General features: G+C 45.0%; 1 protein-coding gene across 4 annotated transcripts in view; it reads right to left on the bottom strand.

Annotated features, from left to right (window-relative positions):
• Positions 1 to 5960: 5960 nt before the first annotated feature.
• SGMS1 (sphingomyelin synthase 1) overlaps positions 5961 to 20893 on the bottom strand; it is a 326914-nt gene continuing 311981 nt past the window's right edge. For all 4 annotated transcript variants that reach the window (XM_038743561.1, XM_038743560.1, XM_038743559.1 and 1 more), the window contains 4 exons: positions 11584 to 11737; positions 9948 to 10114; positions 7464 to 7610; positions 5961 to 7205 (listed from right to left, as the gene is read on the bottom strand). In XM_038743561.1, coding sequence (XP_038599489.1) covers positions 7161 to 7205; positions 7464 to 7610; positions 9948 to 10114; positions 11584 to 11737 — 513 coding nt within the window. In that variant the 3' untranslated portion in view covers positions 5961 to 7160. The remainder of the gene's footprint in view (positions 7206 to 7463; positions 7611 to 9947; positions 10115 to 11583; positions 11738 to 20893) is intronic.

The following is a 20893-nucleotide window of genomic DNA, read 5'->3' as shown; positions in this document are numbered from 1 at the left end:
ACGTTTCAGAAGTGCTGCAGGATGGGCCTGGGCCAAGTGGAAACTTGCTTCTAGGCCTTAGCAACACTTCACATTGTCTTTTCCCTTATAAAATATAAAAGCGAAAACAACAGCCTATTTATATTAAAAAGCCTGTGGTCTTGTAGGATGGCAGAAATACGAGGGGGTAGGTCTGATCTCACAGCCAAGCAGGAGGGCAAGAAGGGGTCGGGGAATGGGGGCAGAAGACACATGGATTGGGAGCAGTTTTCTCTCTTTGATACCCCCAGAAGGGGAGGGCAGGATAATAATGATGGTATTTGTTAAGCACTTACTATGTGCAAAGCACTGGTCTAAGCGCTGGGGGAATACAAGGTGATCAATACAAGTGACCGTCTTACCTCCTTCCCTTCCCCACAGCACCTGTATATATGTATGTACATATTTATTACTCTATTTATTTATGTTACTTGTACATATCTATTCTATTTACTTTATTTTGCTAATATGTTTGGATTTGTTCTCTGTCTCCCCCTTCTAGACTCTGAGCCCACTGTTGGGTAGGGACTGTCTCTATGTGTTGCCAACTTGTACTTCCCAAGCGCTTAGTACAGTGCTCTGCACACAGTAAGCGCTCAATAAATATGATTGATTGATTGATCAGGTTGTCCCATGTGGGGCTCACAGTCTTCATCCCCATTTTACAGATGAGGTAACTGAGGCACAGAGCAGTTGTGACTTGCCCGAAGTCACACAGCTGACAAGTGGCAGAGCCAGGCTTAGAACCCATGAAGGGAAGGTTTAAGTGGAATAATATTTTGTCCTTTATGGCTCCTGCATCCATCCACATTTCATCAGGAGGGAGGAGACAGCTTTTGAGAAGGGGAGGGTGGCTCCCCTTGCCTCCTCCCTTAAGGTCATTTGCTCTGGGCCTCTCCAGCTAGGACCACCTTGCTCTCTGTCCCAGATGTCACATTTCAAGGTAAGCCCCAAGGCCTCCAAACATACACCTTCTCTCAGCCAAACCTTCATATTGAAGTGGCTCAGCTAGGATGAGAAAACTTCAACCTGGGAGGGAGGGAGGGACGGAGGAAGGGGGAGAGAGAGAGAGTGTGTGTAAGTATAATAATAACGGTCCTTGTTCAGCACTTATTATGTGCTAAACACTGTTCTAAGCGCTAGGGTAGATACAAGTTAGTCAGGTTAGACACAGGGGGCTCATACTTTTAATCCTCAATCCCAGCTCTGCTACCTGCCTCCTGTAGGACTTGGGCAAGTCACAGCTTCTCTGGGTCTTCAATCAACCATATTTATTGAGCACTTACTGTGCCCAAAGCACTGCCCTAAGTGCTTGGGAAAGTACAGTATAAAGGAGTTGCTAGACACGGTCCCTGTCCACAGGCATCTTGCAGTCTATTGGGATAGACAGACATTAAAATTAATTATGGATATGTACATAAGCGCTGTGGGGCTGAGGGAGGGGTGATTAAAGGGTACAAATCCAAGTATAAGGGTGATGCAGAGGGGAGAGGGAGTAGGGGAAATGAGGGTTTAGTTAGGGAAGACCTCGTGGGACATGTGATTTTAAAAAGACTTTGAAGGAGGGGGGATTCCTTACCCGTTCTCCCTCCTTCTTAGACTTAGCACCATATGGGGTAGGGATTTTGTCTGACCTGATTATTTTGTACCTACCTCAGGGCCAGTACAGAGTGCTTGGCACATACTAAGCACTTAACAAATAACATATTTTTCATTACCTTGGGAACTTAAATGCCCTTCTCATGACCACTGAGCAAATTGGAGCCCCAAGTCCCAGTTTAGGGTGGCCTTAAAACATCGGTCTCCAGGAACCCTTTGGATAACAGGCTTTAGCTTACTCTGAACAGTAATTATGGCATTTGTTAAACGCTTACAACGTGCCAAGCACTGTTCCAAGAACCGGGGTAGATAAAAAGTAATCAGGTTGTCCCACGTTGGGCTTACAGTCTTAATCCCCATCATACAGATGAGGTAACTGAGGCACAGGGAAGTTAAGTGGCTTGCCCAAGGTCACACAGCTGAAAATTGGTGGAGCCGAGATTAGGACCCATGTCCTCTGACTCCCAAGTCTGTGCTCTTTCCACTGAACCACGCCGAATAAACAGCAGCATGACCTAGTGGAAAGAGCATGGGCCTGAGGGTCAGAGGACCCTCTGGAATGTAAGCTCGTTGTGGACAGGGAACATGTCTACAAATCCCATTCTATTGTACTGAGAGCTCACCTCCTCCAGGAGGCCTTCCCAGACTAAGCCCCTTCCTTCCTCTCCCCCTCGTCCCCCTCTCCATCCCCCTCATCTCACCTCCTTCCCTTCCCCACAGCACCTGTATATATGTATACATGTTTGTACATATTTATTACTCTATTTTACTTGTACATATCTGTTCTATTTATTTTGTTAGTATGTTTGGTTTTGTTCTCTGTCTCCCCCTTTTAGACTGTGAGCCCACTGTTGGGTAGGGACTGTCTCCATATGTTGCCAACTTGTACTTCCCAAGCGCTTAGTACAGTGCTCTGCACACAGTAAGCGCTCAATAAATACAATTGATTATATTGTTCTCTCCTATGCTCTTAGAATGATCAATTGACTGGGTTCCCATCCCAGCCCTGCCAATTACTTGCTTTTTGCCCTCGACCGTCTTTTAAATTCTCTAGGCCTCAGTTTCCTCAACTGTAAAATGGGGATTAAATCCTACTCCCTCCTACTTGGGCTGTGAGCCCCATGTGGAACAGGGACTGTGTCCACCCTGGCGCTTAGAACACCGCTTGAGACATAGCAAGCACTTTACAAATACAAAAAAAAAAAACACCCAAAAATCAAACAATAGCCGACTCCTGCGACTCACCTTGTTCAGATCTCCTCCTCGGAGGCATGGAGTAGTGGTACAGCCCAGGGGGAGCCCAAATGTCAAACCTGTGACACAGAAAGAGGTCCAAAAACCCAATGAGAAAATATTCAAGGTAACAAATGACCGGGGAAGCCAGAACTTATGTCACTGCTGTAATGTCTTGCGTCAAAATAGAAAGGGGGCAAATTGTACAGGACATAGTACTTTCCAGGCCCCTTGTCTTTCAGTGGTAGAAGGCCATGCCTGGGCCCTAATGGAACCAGTGTTAACAGAAGAGCAGATTCTCCCTCCCCTGGACATGGTTTTACTTTCCCCTAAATCCTGCATTCACTGCCAGTAATACTACCCTGATTTTCTGCATAGTATTTTCGTTCCCAAAGTGGCTGACATTATCCATGTCATTTGGGGGCCTTACAAAATCCCAATGGGGCAGACTTTATCCCCATTTTGCAGCTAAGAAAAACATGGTAGAGAAGTTATATTTTGCCCAAACTGACACATCAGACGAGGGGCAGAGCAGGCCTAAAACCCAGGTTCCCCTGATTCCCAGAATTGCACTTTTTCCACTACACCATGCCAGGACACTCAGGGCAGTGACATTTTCGACTCCTGTTGGTTCTTGCTCCTGCTTACTTTACTTACCTCACCAGAAAAGATAGCAGAGTCCCTTGGACTTCCTGGGTTTGGCTGGGGATTATTGGAGTGGACAGTTGAAGCCATGAGTGATTCAATCCTTGCCACTTCCTCCGTTCAACATTGCCGCCTTCTTCCGTTGGGAGGTAGCCACCCTGAGACTGGCTTAGGAGATGGAAGCCCAGTGTTGGGTAGGGACCGTCTATGTTGCCAACTTGTACTTCCCAAGCGCTTAGTACAGTGCTCTGCACACAGTAAGCGCTCAATAAATACAATTGATTGATTGATTACAAAAGGTCTAGTCTGGGTTTGTGGAGGTAGCATCAAGCTTGGACTTTCATGGGCAGCAGAAAGGATGCTCAGAGCTGTGTCCCTCATTCCCACTCCCCCACTCCTTGACCACTGCCCCCCATGTAGTCTTGGAATCCACTGGTCTTAGGCATTCCTCTCTGCTCCTCCCACCCCTCGGCCACTGCATTCTGAGGTGGCTCTGGCTCTTGTCCTGGTGGATAACAATAATAATAATAATAATGGCATTTGTTAAGCACTTATTTTGCCAGGCACTGTACTAAGCACTAGGGTCGATATAAACTCCCTCCACACATCTACCAAGCTAGCAATCTTCCTTCAAAGCCCTACTGAGAGCTCACCTCCTCCAAGAGGCCTTCCCAGACTGAGCCCCTTTTTCCCTCTCCTCCTCCCCATCCCCCCACTCTACCTCCTTCCCATCCCCACAGCACTTGTGCACATATTTGTACAGATTTATTACTCTATTTTACTGGTACATATTTATTATTCTATTTTGTTAATGATGTGCATCTAACTTTAATTCTATTTGTTCTAACAATTTTGACACCTGTCCTCGTGTTTTGTTTTGTTGTCTGTCTCCCCCTTCTAGACTGTGAGCCCATTGTTGGGTAGGGACCGTCTCTATATGCTGCCGACTTGTCCTTCCCAAGCGCTTAGTACAGTGCTCTGCACACAGTAAGCGCTCAACTAAATACGACTGAATGACTGAATGAATAAGCTAATCAGGTTGGGCCAGTCCCTGTCCCACATAAGTTCTCAATCCTCATTTTTCAGATGAAGTAACTGAGGCCCAGAGAAGTGAAGTGACTTGCACAAGGTCACACAGCAGACAAGTGGCAGAGTCAGCATTGGCACCCAAATACTTTATATTATATATATGTATACATATATGTGTGTATGTGAGCATGTGTGTATTTCTTCAGTAACACGTATTAATGACTCCTAGGCCATTGCTCTATCCACTAGGCTATGCTGCTTCCCATAAAGTGGTTCTAGGATCACTCCCCCTAAGCACACACCCTTCAGCCAGTTAGGAGCATTCATTCATTCATTCGTATTTATTAAGCGCTTACTGTGTGCAGGGCACTGTACTAAGCGCTTGGGAAGTACAAATTGGCAACATATAGAGACGGTCCCTACCCAACAGCAAGCTCACAGTCTAGAAGAGGGTTGAACCTGGTCCTGCCAGCTGAGCCACAGCAGCCCAGTGTCTCAGTACGTTTGGGACCGTGGAGAAGGGAGAGGTAGGTAACAGGGTGAGGAGAGGAGTGTGGGAGGTAGAAAAATAGTACTTGTGGCTGGAAGTCGGCTCTGGGCTGCAGTGGGTGGAGAAGATGGGTAGCAAGAGTCGTCACAGATCAACCAGGCAGTAGGGAAAGAAGCCCTGGGTGTGAAAAATCCAGGTTCCAACCCTACATCCTCCTCTCCCTCCCTCACCCTCCACCTCTCTCCAACTGCCACTCTAGCATGACCACACCACCTAAACCATCTGCGGCCACGATGTACGTTTCTTTACACCTGTTACTTCCTCTAATTTGTGATTTATTTTATTTTCCACCTCCCCTCCCCTTTCAGACTGTAAGCCCACTGTTGGGTAGGGACTGTCTCTATATGTTGCCAATTTGTACTTCCCAAGTACTTAGTACAGTGCTCTGCACATAGTGAGCGCTCAATAAATACGATTGATGATGATGATGATGGAGGCTCCTTGAAGGCGGGGATCAGGTATACTTTTTCCTCTTGTACTTTCCCAAAGGCTAAGTACCGTATTCTACCCCCAAGAGGTGCTCAGTAAATGTGACTGGAAGAACTGGATTTCAAGAATGAATGATTAAATTAATGGTCATATTCAAGATCTCTGGCACAATCCAGGACAGTCATTTGAGTTTGAACACCACGATCGGCAGATGTGGGATTTTTGGATAGTCCAACAATCTATCTAGGAAGTTGAGGTATATGGTGCTATTTATTTGGAGAAAAACAAGATCCTATGTGACAGTTAAGGCAAGGATAATGCAAGTTTACAGAGATCTTGAGTTGGCTTCACTTCCGCCTTGACCCTGGGCTTGAAACTGCATTCAAGAAGCAGATACACTTTCTCCACCTTCATCATTTTGAAATCACCAAAATACATAAAGAAATAAAAATCAACCTCATTTTTTAAAAGCCTTTTTATTTTCCTTCACCATTATTGTTTTACAATACAAATATCACCTTGTGAATACACAAAAACCCCTACAGAAGATAACTCTGCGGCACATAAAATACAGAATGGATATATATATATACATACATATGTATATATATATATATATCTCTTTATATATATTTCTTCATTCTTAAAAAACTATTTTGTCCCGCCCATTGGCAAATATAGGTTTAGAATTCTTCCCCAAACACATGTATGGTAGGAGTGAAACTTAGAGTCCCATGCAGTTTTTGCAGAAATATATTTTTAAAGAAATAGATTTTTTTCTTGTCATTTGCCAACAAAACAGTCATGACTATGGATAATTTTTTCAGCGCTATCGAGTTTTAAGTGATCATTTACCAAAATAAAAAAAAATTTAAAAGGGTACTGATGGCTGTTTTCATGGTAGAGTTAAAATCCAGATCCCAAACCGGCCACAAAGATCACTGAAAGAGAGCATGTCATTGTCACCTGGCTAAAGGGATGAAAAGACTCAATCTCTTCTCTCTATTTGGTTCCCTCTTCCCTTAAGTCATCACAACTTTAATATGGTAAGCAAATTTCTGGTTTGAGCTATAAATGCAAAATGCAGTCATGTATACATAGAATGCTCTTTTCCTGGAATACTGTGTTTTAAATAAAGACATTGAAGACGCCTACAGACCATACAATCAAGACGAGAAAGGCACTAGAAACATAGACAAATCTCTCTCCCGAGAAGCACTTTTTATTTTACCTCTCCTCTCTGACTCATAAAAATCTTTAAATTTTGATTCATACACATCATTTTGAAAAATAAAGTTAGGAAATACTTAGAAAAATCACTTTACAACAGAATATATATATATATATATTTTTTTTTGCACTTTTTGACACTGTCACTATTTGATTTTACAAAATCAAAAGTTACCAAACCTTTCTGTGTCTATCATTTTATTTCAACATTGATGCAATAGGTAGAAAGATTTCTGAATTGAATCCCATTCAGGTACTTAGAAACACCTTCATATAGACATTTGCTAGAAAATGGCTTACAGCCCAATCTTCGGGGCAAGAGATATGAAAAGTATGTTTTCCCAAGAAAATAATATGCTTTATTCCCAGACACGACTGGAAAGACCAGAACTTATGATTTACAAAAGCTCACGTTTATTCTGTCGCCTCACATCCAAAGGAGCGTGGCCATGGGGTCATGAAAATCCCAAACCTATTAACAACAAATGGATACAGTGCATGGTAAGTTCAATTCTCTTTATTGTGGTCCAACGCAGGTCCTTTGGAGAGAAATCAAGATCACAGTGCTGACCAGGTAACTGAATCGGTTAAGTCAGGGTAACTGTTCAAAGATAAAAGGGCTAGGGAAGGCTTTCATCGTATGGCATCTCCTCTCGCGGGGTTATTAGCACTTTGGACAGTTCCTCTTGACCGGCTGTTATGTGTCGCTCACCAAGCGGCTGTACTTTACCTGCCTACTGAGGTGGACGGCGGGCCAGGGGAACGGCCAGTGGTACGAGCGAGGTACGATGCCCTGGACGTTCTTCTCAAAGTACCGAAAGGGCCTGTACCACCATACCCTGGCCAGGAGGTTCGTTTGGGAGGCGTCTTTTAGCACCTGCAGGAAGAGAACAAAGAGCAAAGGTCAGCTCGCCAACTGCTGCTGTGGGTCTGGGGAAGCAAGCGTGAACTCATGGATAAAAGCAGGAGCTGGAAATTACGGGGCCTGGCTCCTAATCCCAGCTCTGCCACTGGCCTGCTGTGTCACTTCTCTGGGCCTCGGTTTCCTCAACTGTAAAATGGCAATTTGATAGCTGTACCCTCCTACTTAGTCTATGAGCCCCACGTGGGACAGGGACTGTGCTCTTTCACTTATGCATATTTACTGAGTGCTTAATGTATGCAGAACGCTGTACTAAATGCTGAGTCTGACCCGATTACTTTGTATCTCCCCCAGTACTTAGAACAGTGTTTGACCCACAGTAAGCACTTATTTGCCAGCTTGTACTTCCCAAGCGCTTAGTACAGTGCTCTGCGCCACAGTAAGCACTCAATAAATACGATCAATTGATTATATGCTCCCTTAAAAAAATAAAGAGTGTCGCTCTAGGAATCAAAAACCCAAGGTGAATGGGCTCAGCAGGAGCCCTGGAAAACATAACTGGCTGATGTGGCGGCTGCGAAAATCCCAGCGGTTAACAAGGTAACTGCCCGCTGGGTCGTGGTGCGTTAACGCTGTTGTTCGGGGGTCAGTCTTCGGTCAGCCGAAAAATCCTGTTGAAGGTTGGCAAGGAAACTGTAGGGAGGGAAAAGGCGAGTCTACATTTCCCAGGAAGCAAAGGGGCTGACTCATGATGCCTTTGTATCAATCAATAAATCAGTTGTATTTCCTGAGCGCTTACTGTGTTCACAATACTGTACTATACGTTTAGGGGACTACAATATAACAGATTCGGTAGCTACTCTATCCTCCCTTCAGCTTACAGTCTAGCAGGGAAGGCAGACATGAAAAGAAAAGAAGGTTAAGTACACATTCAGCTGAGAAAGCAACCAGATACAGAGCTGCAGTAGGGCAGGGAATGCTAAGAACTAAGCGACAGGAAAGGTAAGGAGAAAGAGCCAGAAAGTTTGAGATGGACGAGCAGAGAGGAGACCCTGAGGTGTTGAATTACCCAGAAATTATCTGCAGATTTCAACAGTTTGTTTCATTGTACGGTGTAGTTCTGGGTGGAGCCAAGTCCCCTAAATTCCCCTGAATGGGGTGGAGACAGGATCTTGCCCTGCTCTCTCTTCAGAGCTGGCACCATGTGGGTAAGCCTCTACTCCTTAATTAAGCTGATGGGAAGGTAGCCCAGGAAGTGGGAACTGAAGATCCATTTTGGGATTTTCTGGTGTAAATCTTGGTTTTGTGTTGGAATCGCTTAGTACTCTTCCCAGCGCTTAGTACAGTGCTCAGCACACAGTAAGCGCTTGGCCTTAGTAGGCAGGTAGAAGTACCAGCCTGCCACTTTTTCACTCTACCCAACTGTGGACTCTGAGACTCCTGCTGGCTCAGGCATCAGGAAAAAAACAGAAACAAAGCAGAAGATGGGCATAGGCCTGGGTCATGTTTATAGTCCTGGCAGGAAGACTATTTCCTATATCATTATCATTTCTATTAATCCGAGTGCTTAACTGACAAAACTCAAAACGTGTGTGTGTTTCTGATTTCCACTCTCTGGGAAAGTAGGTAGAATGATCCATACACTGCATTCACCCAGAGAAACAACATGGCTCAGTGGAAAGAGCCAGGGTTTGGGAGTCAGAGGTCATGGGTTCCAATCCCAGCTCCGCCGCTTGTCAGCTGTGTGACTTTGGGCAAGTTGCATAAATTCTCAGTTACCTCATCTGTAAAATGGGGATTAAGACTGTGAGCCTCACGTGGGACAACCTGATCACCTTGTATCCCCCCAGTGCTTAGAATAGTGCTTTGCACATAGCAAGCGCTTAACAAATACCATCATTATTCACTGAACTTCTCCCCATTTCTAGGCTTCTCAGCCTCCCTCAACCTCCTTAGGGCTGCCACAGGTGAAAGGAGGCATGGCAATTTTTTCACTCTACCCAACTGTGGACTCTGAGACACCTGCTAGCTCAGGCATCAGGATAAAAACAGAAACAAAGCAGAAGATGGGCATAGGCCTGGGTCATGTTTATAGTCCTGGCAGGAAGACTATTTCCTATGTCATTATCATTTCTACTTAATCCGAGTGCTTAACTGACAAAACTTAAAACGTGAGTGTGTGTGTGTGTGTGTGTGTGTGTGTGTGTGTGTGTTTCTGATTTCCACTCTCTGGGAAAAGGAAACTCTTCATAAAACAGTGGATATAATCCTCTTTGTTTCTGTCTCTTATAAGGATTTATAACCCCCACCCCCGACCCAGACGTTAAACTAGAAATGGCGGGGGGGACTCACTTGCTGATTGGCCATCGTGTGATACCACCAGAAGAGTCTTGTAGTGATGTAATAAGCCACCACCACGTCCACAGTGTAGTGGTCATGAGCTAGGAGGATACAGAAGATTCCAACCACGCTGAGAATCCAACAAATCCAGTGATACCACCAGAGTCTCCGAGGTGAATCTGAAATCAGTCAGTCAAGGGTATTTACTGAGCGCTTACTATGTGCACAGCACTGTACATGTGCTTGGGAGAGTACAATACAACAGAAAGAGCAGACACGTTCCTTGCCCATTATGAGCTTACAGTCTGGAGGGGAAGGCAGACAATATAAGATAAAATATATAGTTTAAAGATATGTACATAAGTGCTGTGGGGCAAATATCAAATATCCAGAGGTCAGGGATCCAAGTGTGTAGGTGATGCATGGGGGGAAGGAACCGGGGAAGAGAGGGTTTAATCAGGGAAGGCCTCTTGGAGGAGATATGACTTTAATAATGCTTTAAAGGTGGAGAGAGTGGTGGTCTGGCAGATGTGGAGGGGAAGGGCAGGATTTGGGCTAGAGGTCGGCGGTGAGCTGGACGAGATTGGGAAAGGAGAAAACATATCACTTCCATCCGGCATGCCAACATAGCCTTAGCACGGTTCCCTTAGGATTGGAATTTAGACTTTTTAGGATTGGGAGAATTATCAGTGAAACACAATTTACGAGAACGTCAGCTGCCTGACTGGGGTGCAGGGTGCATTCCGGTGGGGAGGAGGGGAGAGGGCATTGCCTTCCAGGATATAAAAACAAAACAAACAAGTTGTTTTTCCGAGAGAAAGGACAAGCAAACGTTGCATAATCACAAGGATTATTTGCAACCACCCAGTAATCAAGTCTTCAAAACTAGCCCTTAAGGGATTAAACAATGAGAGGCCACCATGTGCCTGCTACCCTGAAACATAAAACGGACATCCAGTTCCTTTATTTCATGTAGAATTCTAGATACTACCCAGACCTACAATAACTTCAACAACTATAATGATATGATTAAGATTTAATGTTCCTTCTAGGTATCGATATGCATTTGCCAACAAATACTGCTTTGTACAGTGACATGGTATTCTGCCCAAGAATTTGATTTCCTTAAGATCTCAGTTGGTGTTCATTAAGCTCATGTCTCACTCTACAGTGAACACAAGGAAAATACATCCCCTGGAAGGGATGTCAAAAGACTGGCTGACTTACTTGCTCACCTCTCAGAAGGCTTAGCTTAAGGTATTGAAGTCAGCATCTACTTCTCCTAAGCATTAAAGGTTTCTGAGGGAGATTTCACAATCTCGTTGGACAGCTCAATCTGAAGACAATGCACAGTGATAATGCTATAATCCAGATAACAGAACCTGACATGTTCTGTCCTTTGCACATGCTTTTATGTCTTGTTTTCGGTGAATATTCACCCAGTGATGATTAACAGAATTAAACTGCTGCCGTACTTCCTTTACTTGGCACCTTCAAGCAGAACAACTTCAGCCATGTCCACTCTCTCTTCTGCTCCCCGGTCCCAGACCAACACACAAATATTTATCAAAGAAACAGTCTAGGGTTGGAGGGGGCTAGGGAGGGGAGGAGTAGGCCATCTGAGGAAACCCACTGTTAAACTACTCACACTCTTTGATAAATAAGTAGGTCAGGGTTAACATGACGGTGTGACCACTGTAGAGATAGTCCCCACACATATTGTGGGACCCCGTGATAGACAGACCCCCTCCAGCAATCATCTTCATTATCCTCCTCAGCTGGGCCTCCCAGTCTCCAAATAGCTGGTGAGAAACAGAAAAACCACATTATCATCAGGACGCACCACATTTTTTTTTCTTCTCCCCAACTATCAAAACAAATACTCGGTAATCTGCCTGCGGCGCACCACATTTTTTTCTTCTTCTCCCCAACTATCAAAACAAATACTCGGTAATCTGAATGTGGAAGCACTTTGAGTTACAGACTGTGTACTTACGTGCAGGATATAGTAACAATAAGTACTTCCTACCTTTCCTTTCATCCCAGAATCTCAAATCACTTTAACAAACCCATTACTATAATTACAGTATTTATTTATTCAGCACTGTCTCAGCACCTCAGCACTGTGCTAAGCGCTGGGATAGATACTGATAATCAGATCACATGCAGTCTCAATTGAGCCTCATATGGTCTCGGATATAAAGACCCTGAAGCCAAACTGATCTGTCCCAATGCCCCAGGGCAAGTCAATGCCAGAGTTTGGGCCTCTCAGGATCCCTCAGACCTATGAGCCACATAGCTATGACGTGCTGCTTCTCTCTCATTTTTTTTTGGGGGGGGGGGGGTGGAATGGAATTTGTTAAGCACCTACTATGTGCCAGGCACTGTACTAAGTACTGGGGTAGATACAAGCTAACCAGGTTGGACCCTGTCCATGTTCCTCTTGACTGTAAGCTCACTGTGGGCAGCAAACATCTTCTATATTGTACTCTTCCAAGCACTTAGTACAGTGCTCAATAAATACGATTGACTAACATGGGGCTCACAGTCATAATCCCCATTTTACAGATGAGGTAACTGAGGACAGAGAAGGGAAGTGGCTTCCCCAAGGTCACACGGCAGGCAAGTGGCAGAGCCAGAATTAGAACCCAGGTCATTATAACAAGGAACACAACAGTTTCCAGACAGACATCTGGGAAGGAAATCATCAGAAATCTGAGCCCAGTATAAAAACTGAAGAAAAACCAACCATTCAATCATATTTATTGAATGCTTACGGTATGCAAAGCACTGAACTAAGCTTAACCAGACACCAAGGCATTAGTTTGGGGGCACAATATGCTGAAAATTGCAGAGGAATCAATGTCTCAGTGGCTCAATGCCACAACTTCAAACATGACATACTGTATTTACAAAGTAAGAAGAGGAATGTTATGAGGAAATTTATTTTGAAAACCACTACAGGGGGCTCCACTGGCAATTCCAAAACAATAATGTCAAAGTGCATGCCCCGTCCATGCACTTTCAAGCAGCAAGCAGGACACACACTTTTCATGCCCTTTAGTTTAGTTTAGAAGATGGAATTCTGTAGGAAATGTTCTCTGCTGTGTTAGCAGTTAATAAGCTATTGTTTCTGCAAGCCATCAGTTATGGTAACAGCTTATAGTAGGTCAGCAGAAATGACGATTTCCTCTGGGGTTCATACAAATTTGAAATCCATTTAAATGACTGTTTCCTTCGGTAGACTGGAAGCTCCCTGTGGGTAGGGATCACATCAACTAACTCTCCCAAATGCTTACTACAGAGCTCTGCACACGGAACACGCTCAATAAACATCGATTGACTGATTCATAGAAGATTTTCTTTACCCTACACACACTTCACGACCTCCTCTCCCTATCCTCCAGAATCATTTAGTCTCATTCTTTTTTGAAAACACAAATCATTGTAAGTGGCACCTATGAACTGAGGAAATACGAAAGGTCCTTAGTAGGGCTTTGAAAGTCAGGACCTAGAATGTTTTATAAATTAAGTTCATTCTTTGAGGAAACACAGGCATTTATCAATCAATCAATCAATCGTATTTATTGAGCGCTTACCGCGCACAGAGCACTGTACTAAGCGCTTGGGAAGTACAAGTTGGCAACATTTAGGAAAATGGTTCTCGAAAATGCAGCTGCCCTTGCCACCTAACTCTTTCAGGTGATGGGGAGGAAACTGAGTCAACTGTAATCAAGTGACTTGAACGTTTTAGTTTTCTGAATTCGTGGATTTCTCTTTTACCAGTTTTTCCCTGCTGAGAAAATAAACCACTGCCCTAGAGATAGAGTCATTTCTCATTGTGGAGTTAGGGGACCTCCAAGTTCTTAGATTTTCTCCCTACTGTCCTACTTAGGGCCAATTTAACTGCTCTGTGGCCGCATCCAAGGAAGAAAGCAGGAAAGGGAGCTTCCTCTCTAACAGTTCCGGTAAGTCACGTGGGTGAAGAGGCCGAAACTAACAACTAAAGTAACACTTTTAGACCAATTGCAGATTTCCACATTCTCTCTCAGAGTAATTGTGGTCCAGACCCCTGAGAGCTAGAGAGCCCGCACTTCATATCAAGTCTTCCCTGGCTAAGCTCTCATCTCCCCACACTCTCTCTTCCTTGTGTGTATGCTTTGGAATCTGTACCTTTTAAGCCCTTGATATTCATTCATTCAATCGTATTTATTGAGCACTTATTGTGGGCAAAGCACCGTACTAAGCACTTAATATTCACCCTATATAATACTAAGCACTTGATATTCACTCTACCCTCAGTCTCAAGTATTAATGTACATATCCATAATTTGTCAACACCCATTTCCATAGCTAGACTGTAAGCTTTTTGTGGACAAGGAAGATATCTACCTTCCCAAGCGCTTAGTACAGTACTCTGCACACAGGAAGTGCTCAATACGATTGAATGAATGAACTCTGTTGTACTCTCCCAACTACTTAATGCAGTGCTCTACAACAGTAAGTTCCCAATAAAGACCACTGAATCATTTGTATCAACATCCTTTGCTTTCAAAGATCATCATCAATCGTATTTATTGAGCGCTTACTGTGTGCAGAGCACTGTACTAAGCGCTTGGGAAGTACAAATTGGCAACATATAGAGACAGTCCCTAACCAACAGTGGGCTCACAGTCTAAAAGATTGGATCTATTTGGTCAGAAAGCATGTTTAAGGAACTGTTTATACATTAAAGAAACACATAATTTTACTGCGCTATGAGCTCCCCAAAATTAGACTTTAATTTTGCTACTAGGGAATAATAATAATAATATAATAATGTTGGTATTTGTTAAGCGCTTACTATGTGTCAAGCACTGTTCTAAGCCCTGGGGGCAATACAAGGTAATCAAAATTGTCCCACGTGGGGCTCACAGTCTTAATCTCCATTTTACAGATGAGGGAACTGAGGCACAGAGAAGTTAAGTGATTTGCCCAAAGTCACACAGCTGACAAGTGGTGGAGCCGGGATTAGAACCCATGACCTCTAACTCCCAAGCCCAGGCTCTTTCTACTGAGCCACACTGATGCTTGATATGCTGGGTTGTTTGATTTCCATCAACTAGAATTTAGAGTTATAGTGGAATGTAAACCAATATTTCTTAAGAGCTGTTTTCAACTATGAGAAGCAGCGTGGCTCAGTAGGAAAGAGCCCGGGCTTTGGAGTCAGAAGCCATGGGTTCAAATCCCGTCTCCGCCAATTGTCAGCTGTGTGACTTTGGGCACGTCACAAATTCTCTGTGCTTCAGTTACCTCATCTGTAAAATGGGGGTGAAGACTGTGAGCCCCCCGTGGGACAACCTGATCACCTTGTAACCTCCCCAGAGCTTAGAACAGTGCTTTGCACATAGTAAACGCTTAATACATGCCATCAAAAACCTCATTTAAGTAATAATTTAACTGTAAAGAGACTAGTTGATTGGAAAGAGATCAGAATATGGATCACTTTGAGTGACATTAACGCTTCCCCTATAAGACAATGAACTGCGTGCCCAGTACATAAAGCCACAATGGGAAACAGTGTGGCGTAGTGGATAGAGCACAGGTGTGGGAGACAGGAGGTCACAGGTTCTAATCCTGGCTACACAAATGGTCTGCTGTGTGACCTTGGGCAAGTCACTTTACTTCTCTTCTCAGGGGAAGCGGCATGGCTTAGTGCACAGGCTTGGGAGTCGGAGGAAGTGGGTTCTAATCCCAGCTCCGTCACTTGTCAGCTGCGTGACTTTGGGCAAGTCACAACTTTTCTATGCCTCAGTTACCTCATCTGTAAAATGGGGGTTAAAACTATGAGCCCCACTTGGAATAACCTGAGAACCTTGTATCTACTCCAGCACTTAGAACAGTGCTTGGCACATAGTAAGTGCTTAACAAATGCCATTATTATTATTATTCTCTGTGACTCAGTTAACTCATCCATAAAATGGAGATTAATCAATCAATCAATCAATCATATGTATTGAGTGCTTACTGTGTGTAGAGCACTGTACTAAGCACTTGGGAAGTACAAGTTGGCAACATATAGAGACGGTCCCTACCCAACAGTGGGCTCATAGTCTAGAAGGGGGAGACAGAGAACAAAACCAAACATATTAACAAAATAAAATAGAATAGATATGTACAAGTAAAATAAATAGAGTAATAAATATGTACAAACATATATACATATATACAGGTGGTAAGACGGGGGGATGGAGAGGGGGGTGAGGGGGAGAGGAAGGAGGGGGCTCAGTCTGGGAAGGCCTCCTGGAGAAGGTGAGCTCTCAGTAGGGCCTTGAAGGGAGGAAGAGAGCTAGCTTGGCGGATGGGCAGAGGGAGGGCATTCCAGACCAGAGGGAGGACATGGGCCGGGGGTCGACAGTGGGACAGGCGAGAATGAGGCATGGTGAGGAGATTAGTGGCAGAGGAGTGGAGGGTGTGGGCTGGGCTGGAGAAGGAGAGAAGGGAGGTGAGGTAGGAGGGGGCGAGGTGATGGACAGCCTTGAAGCCAAAGGTGAGGAGTTTCTGCCTGATGCGCAGATTGACTGGTAGCCACTGGAGATTTTTGAGGAGGGGAGTAACACGCCCATAGCGTTTCTGGACAAAGACAATCTGGGCAGCGGCGTGAAGTATGAATTGAAGTGGGGAGACACATGAGGATGGGAGATCAGAGAGGAGGCTGATGCAGTAGTCCAGACGGGATAGGATGAGAGCTTGAACGAGCAGGGTAGCGGTATGGATGGAGAGGAAAGGGCGGATCTTGGCAATGTTGCGGAGCTGAGACTGGCCGGTTTTGGTGACGGCTTGGATGTGAGGGGTGAATGAGAGAGCAGAGTCGAGGATGACACCAAGGTTGCGGGCTTGTGAGACGGGAAGCATGGTAGTGCCGTGAACAGAGATGGGAAAGTCAGAGAGAGGGCAGGGTTTGGGAGGGAAGACAAGGAGTTCAGTCTTGGACATGTTGAGTTTTAGGTGGCGGGCAGACATCCAGATGGAGATGCCCTGAAGGCAGGAGAAGATGCGAGCCTGGAGGGAAGGGGATTAAGACTGTGAGCCTCATGTGGGACAGGGACTGTCCAACCCAACTATCTTATACCTACCCTAGTGCTTAGAACAGTGTTTGGCACAAAGTAAGTGCTTAACAAATACCATTTTTATTATTATCATTCTTTAGATAAGGTGACCACCGTCAGGTCCCCTGCCCAGAACTGTCAAGAAGCAGTGTGGCCTAGTGGATAGAGCATGAGCCCGGGAGTCAAAAGGACCTGAATTCTAATCCTGGGTCCAACACTTGTCTGCTCTGTGACCTTGGGCAAGTCGCCTCACTTCACTTCAGTGTGAAGTGGGGATTAAGACTTTGAGTCCAATTTGGGATATGGACTGTGTCCAACCTGATGACCTTGTATCTACCCCAGCACTTAGAACTGTGCCTGGCTCATAGCAAGCTCTTAACAAATACTATAAGAAAAAAAAAAAAAAACCTGATATGGCACCAGATAGGCAATTTTATGTTGGGTATTTTTATTTTAAGTTACCCAGGCTCCTTTCACTTCAGGTCTCACCACCGAGTGTAGTGGCTTGGAAGAGGCATCCATGTTTTCAGGGACACCCACTAGGCTAAAAGCTCAGTTTGGACAGGTAATGTGTCTGTTATACTGTTGTGGTGTACTCTCCCAAGTGCTTAGTACAGTGCTCTGCACAAAGTAAGCGCTCAATAGGTACACTGATTGATTGAAGCAGGGATGCTAGCCATCCAGAAATGCCATGGTGGCAGTGGTGGGTTTCATTGTTTCAGTGCCTCCGGCAAGAGCTCTGTCCAACATAGCTGTGTGAATATAAGGACGATTGGCACAATCTTACTCTGATGCAAAGTGAGGTGGCCTAAGTTCCAGGGACCTCCGGCAGGCTTCCACTTATGACATCATTACAAGATCATTACCATATCATTATAATAACAATAATAATAATGGCATTTATTAAGTGCTTTCTATGTGCAAAGCACTGTTCTAAGCGCTGGGGAGATTACAAAGTGATCAGGTTGTCCCAAGGGGGGGCTCACGGTCTTAATCCCCATTTTCCAGATGAGGTAACTGAGGCCCAGAGAAGTTAAGTGACTTGCCCAAAGTCACACAGCTGACAATTGGCATAGCTGGGATTCGAACCCATGACCTCTGACTCCAAAGCCCGGGCTGTTCCCACTGAGCCACGCGGCTTCTCAGTTATGCTTCTCAGTTATGAGAAGCAGCATGGCATAGAGTGTAAAGCACAGGCCTGAAAGTCAGAAGGTCATGGGTTCTAATCCTGGTTCCTCCGCTTGTCTGCTGTGTGACCTTGGGCAAGTCACTTTACTTCTCTGGGCCTCAGTTACCTCATCTGTAAAATGGGGACTGAGACCAACGTGGTACAGGGACTGTGCCAGACTCAATTTGCTCGGCTCCAATCCAGCGCTTAGTGCAGTGCCTGGCGGAAACTCATCATCATCATCATCAATCGTATTTATTGAGCGCTTACTATGTGCAGAGCACTGTACTAAGTGCTTGGGAAGTACAAATTGGCAACATACAGAGACAGTCCCTACCCAACAGTGGGCTCACAGTCTAAGCTACCACCACAACCACGGCCGAGGCTTACTACCTAGGCCCAGATGTTAGGTCTGCCACATCAGAGTGGCAGAGCTGAGGCTCGTTCGAAATGACAACAAATCATTCTCCTGACAAATTTTCCCAAGCATTAATGTGAATCGGGAAAATATCCCTGACCGCCCCTGGAGCCGTCCATGCCCCTGCCCACGCCGAGAGGATAATGGCCTTGAGAGTGAGGAGAATGATTCAGTGCTCAAACGTGGAGGCTGCTGCTCTAAGCCCGCTGTGCAATCACGTGGACCTTGACCCTGTTGCTTCTGTGGGCAGTAACCAGCAACAGCAACACAGGGCTTCGGAAGGGATCACAGCTCAGAGAGCTCACCCTCTGAAAAATGGCTGTAATGATAGGAAAATCCCAAACTCTGGGTCAGCCAGCTTTGGGCCCCTTTGACATGAATTACTTACCACCTCACCTACAAGGGTGGCTCCAGAAATCTGCCCTCCCAGAGGTGGGAAGAAAATTACTGCCGCCTCCCCAGTATGGCTACCTTCATGTGCATTATACCGGGCACATGAAAATAATAATAATAATAATAATAATAATAATGGCATTTGTTAAGCGCTTACTATGTGCAAAGCAGCACTGTTCTAAGCGCTGGGGGGATACAATGCGATCAAGTTGTCCCACGAGGGGCTCACAGTCTCAATCCCCATTTTTACAGATGAGGGAACTGAGGCTCAGACAATGACATCATATGGGAGCCCGCCCGAATCTCTCCGCCAACAGCCACCACATTCATTTTCAGGCTGTTGTTAGCCCAAGTGTAGCTTTCTTTTTTTTTTTTTTAAAATGATATGTATTAAGCACTTCCTAAGAGCCAGGCACTGAAATGAGGGCTGGGGTAAGTACAAGACAATGTGGTTGGACACAATCCATGTCCCATACGGTGCTCACAGCTTTAATCCCCACTTGCAGATCAAGTAACGGAGGCACAGAGAAGTCACTTCACCTAGTTAAGTGACTCGCTCAGGGTCACACAGCAGACAAATGGCAGAGCCAGAATTAGAACTCAGATCCTATGACTCCTAGGCCCGTGCTCTTTCCACTAGGCCATTCTGTTTCCGATGCTTCTTTCAGTGGCAGGAGCTGAGGCAAAGGGAAGCAGGGCGGTCTCCCACTTTCAACTGCTGCCATATCTTCCCCTACTACCTCCCCTTTCCCTCCAGAAGCAGCGTGGCTCAGTGGAAAGAGCCTGGGCTTTGGAGTCAGGAGTCATGGGTTCAAATCCCAGCTCCGCCAATTGTCAGCTGTGTGACTTTGGGCAAGTCACTTAACTGCTCTGTGCCTCAGTTACCTCATCTGTAAAATGGGGATGAAGACCGTGAGCCCCCCGTGGGACAACCTGATTGCCTTGTAACCTCCCCAGCGCTTAGAACAGTGCGTTGCACATAGCAAATGCTTAATAAATGCCATCATTATTATTATTATTATTACTAAACGACACACCCTGAAGAGGCCTGGCTCACACACCTGCCCAAATTAAAATTCGTGTAACTGTAGTCCTTTTTGGCCATTTTCTTATGGCATTTGTTAAGCGCTTACTATGTGCCAGGAACTTTACTAAGCACTAGGGTAGCTTCAAGGTAATAATAATAATAATAATAATAATAATAATAATAATAATAATAATAATAATGGTATTTGTTAAGCACTTATTACATACCAGGCACTATACTAAGCACTGGTGTGGATACAAATTGGGTTGGACATAATCCCTGTCCCACGTGGGGCTCAAAGTCTCAATCCCCATTTTCCAGATGAGGGAACTGAGGCCCAGGGGAGTGAAGTGACTTGCCAAAGGTCACAAAGCAGACAAGTGGTGGAGGTGGAATTCAAACCCATGACCTTCTGACTCTCAGGCCCACACTGCTTCTCATGAATCAGGCTGGATACAGTCCATGCCAGTCATCCTGGGGACACACCCTGATCAGTACTCATAATCACTTCCATGAAAAGAAAGTGTTAGGCAAGATTCCCAAATGATGTATATGTTGCCATGAAACAGTGTAAACCAATATTAAAATTCAACAGTGCTATTGTGAAAAAGCACTAAAAGGATAGAGCTATAATGAGATCTCTATAATTAATTTAGTGGGGCTCCTACACAACGAACACTGATTTGAGATCTAGGAGCAGAAGGAAAGCAATCCAGTTCCCCTTAGCCACTGCTTTCCGCTATTTGTGTAGATAAAAAAAGTTTTTTCCTCTGTCCACCCTACCTTAAGCCTTTCCCCCTCCTGCATTCTCCACCACCACAGGCCTAGAACAAGAGGCAGTCTGAAGCCTACTCGCAAGCCCTG

The sequence above is a fragment of the Tachyglossus aculeatus genome, chromosome 3, assembly GCF_015852505.1.
Source record: "Tachyglossus aculeatus isolate mTacAcu1 chromosome 3, mTacAcu1.pri, whole genome shotgun sequence".
Taxonomy (NCBI): Eukaryota; Metazoa; Chordata; class Mammalia; order Monotremata; family Tachyglossidae; genus Tachyglossus; species Tachyglossus aculeatus.
This window is presented reverse-complemented; position numbering and strand designations above follow the sequence as displayed.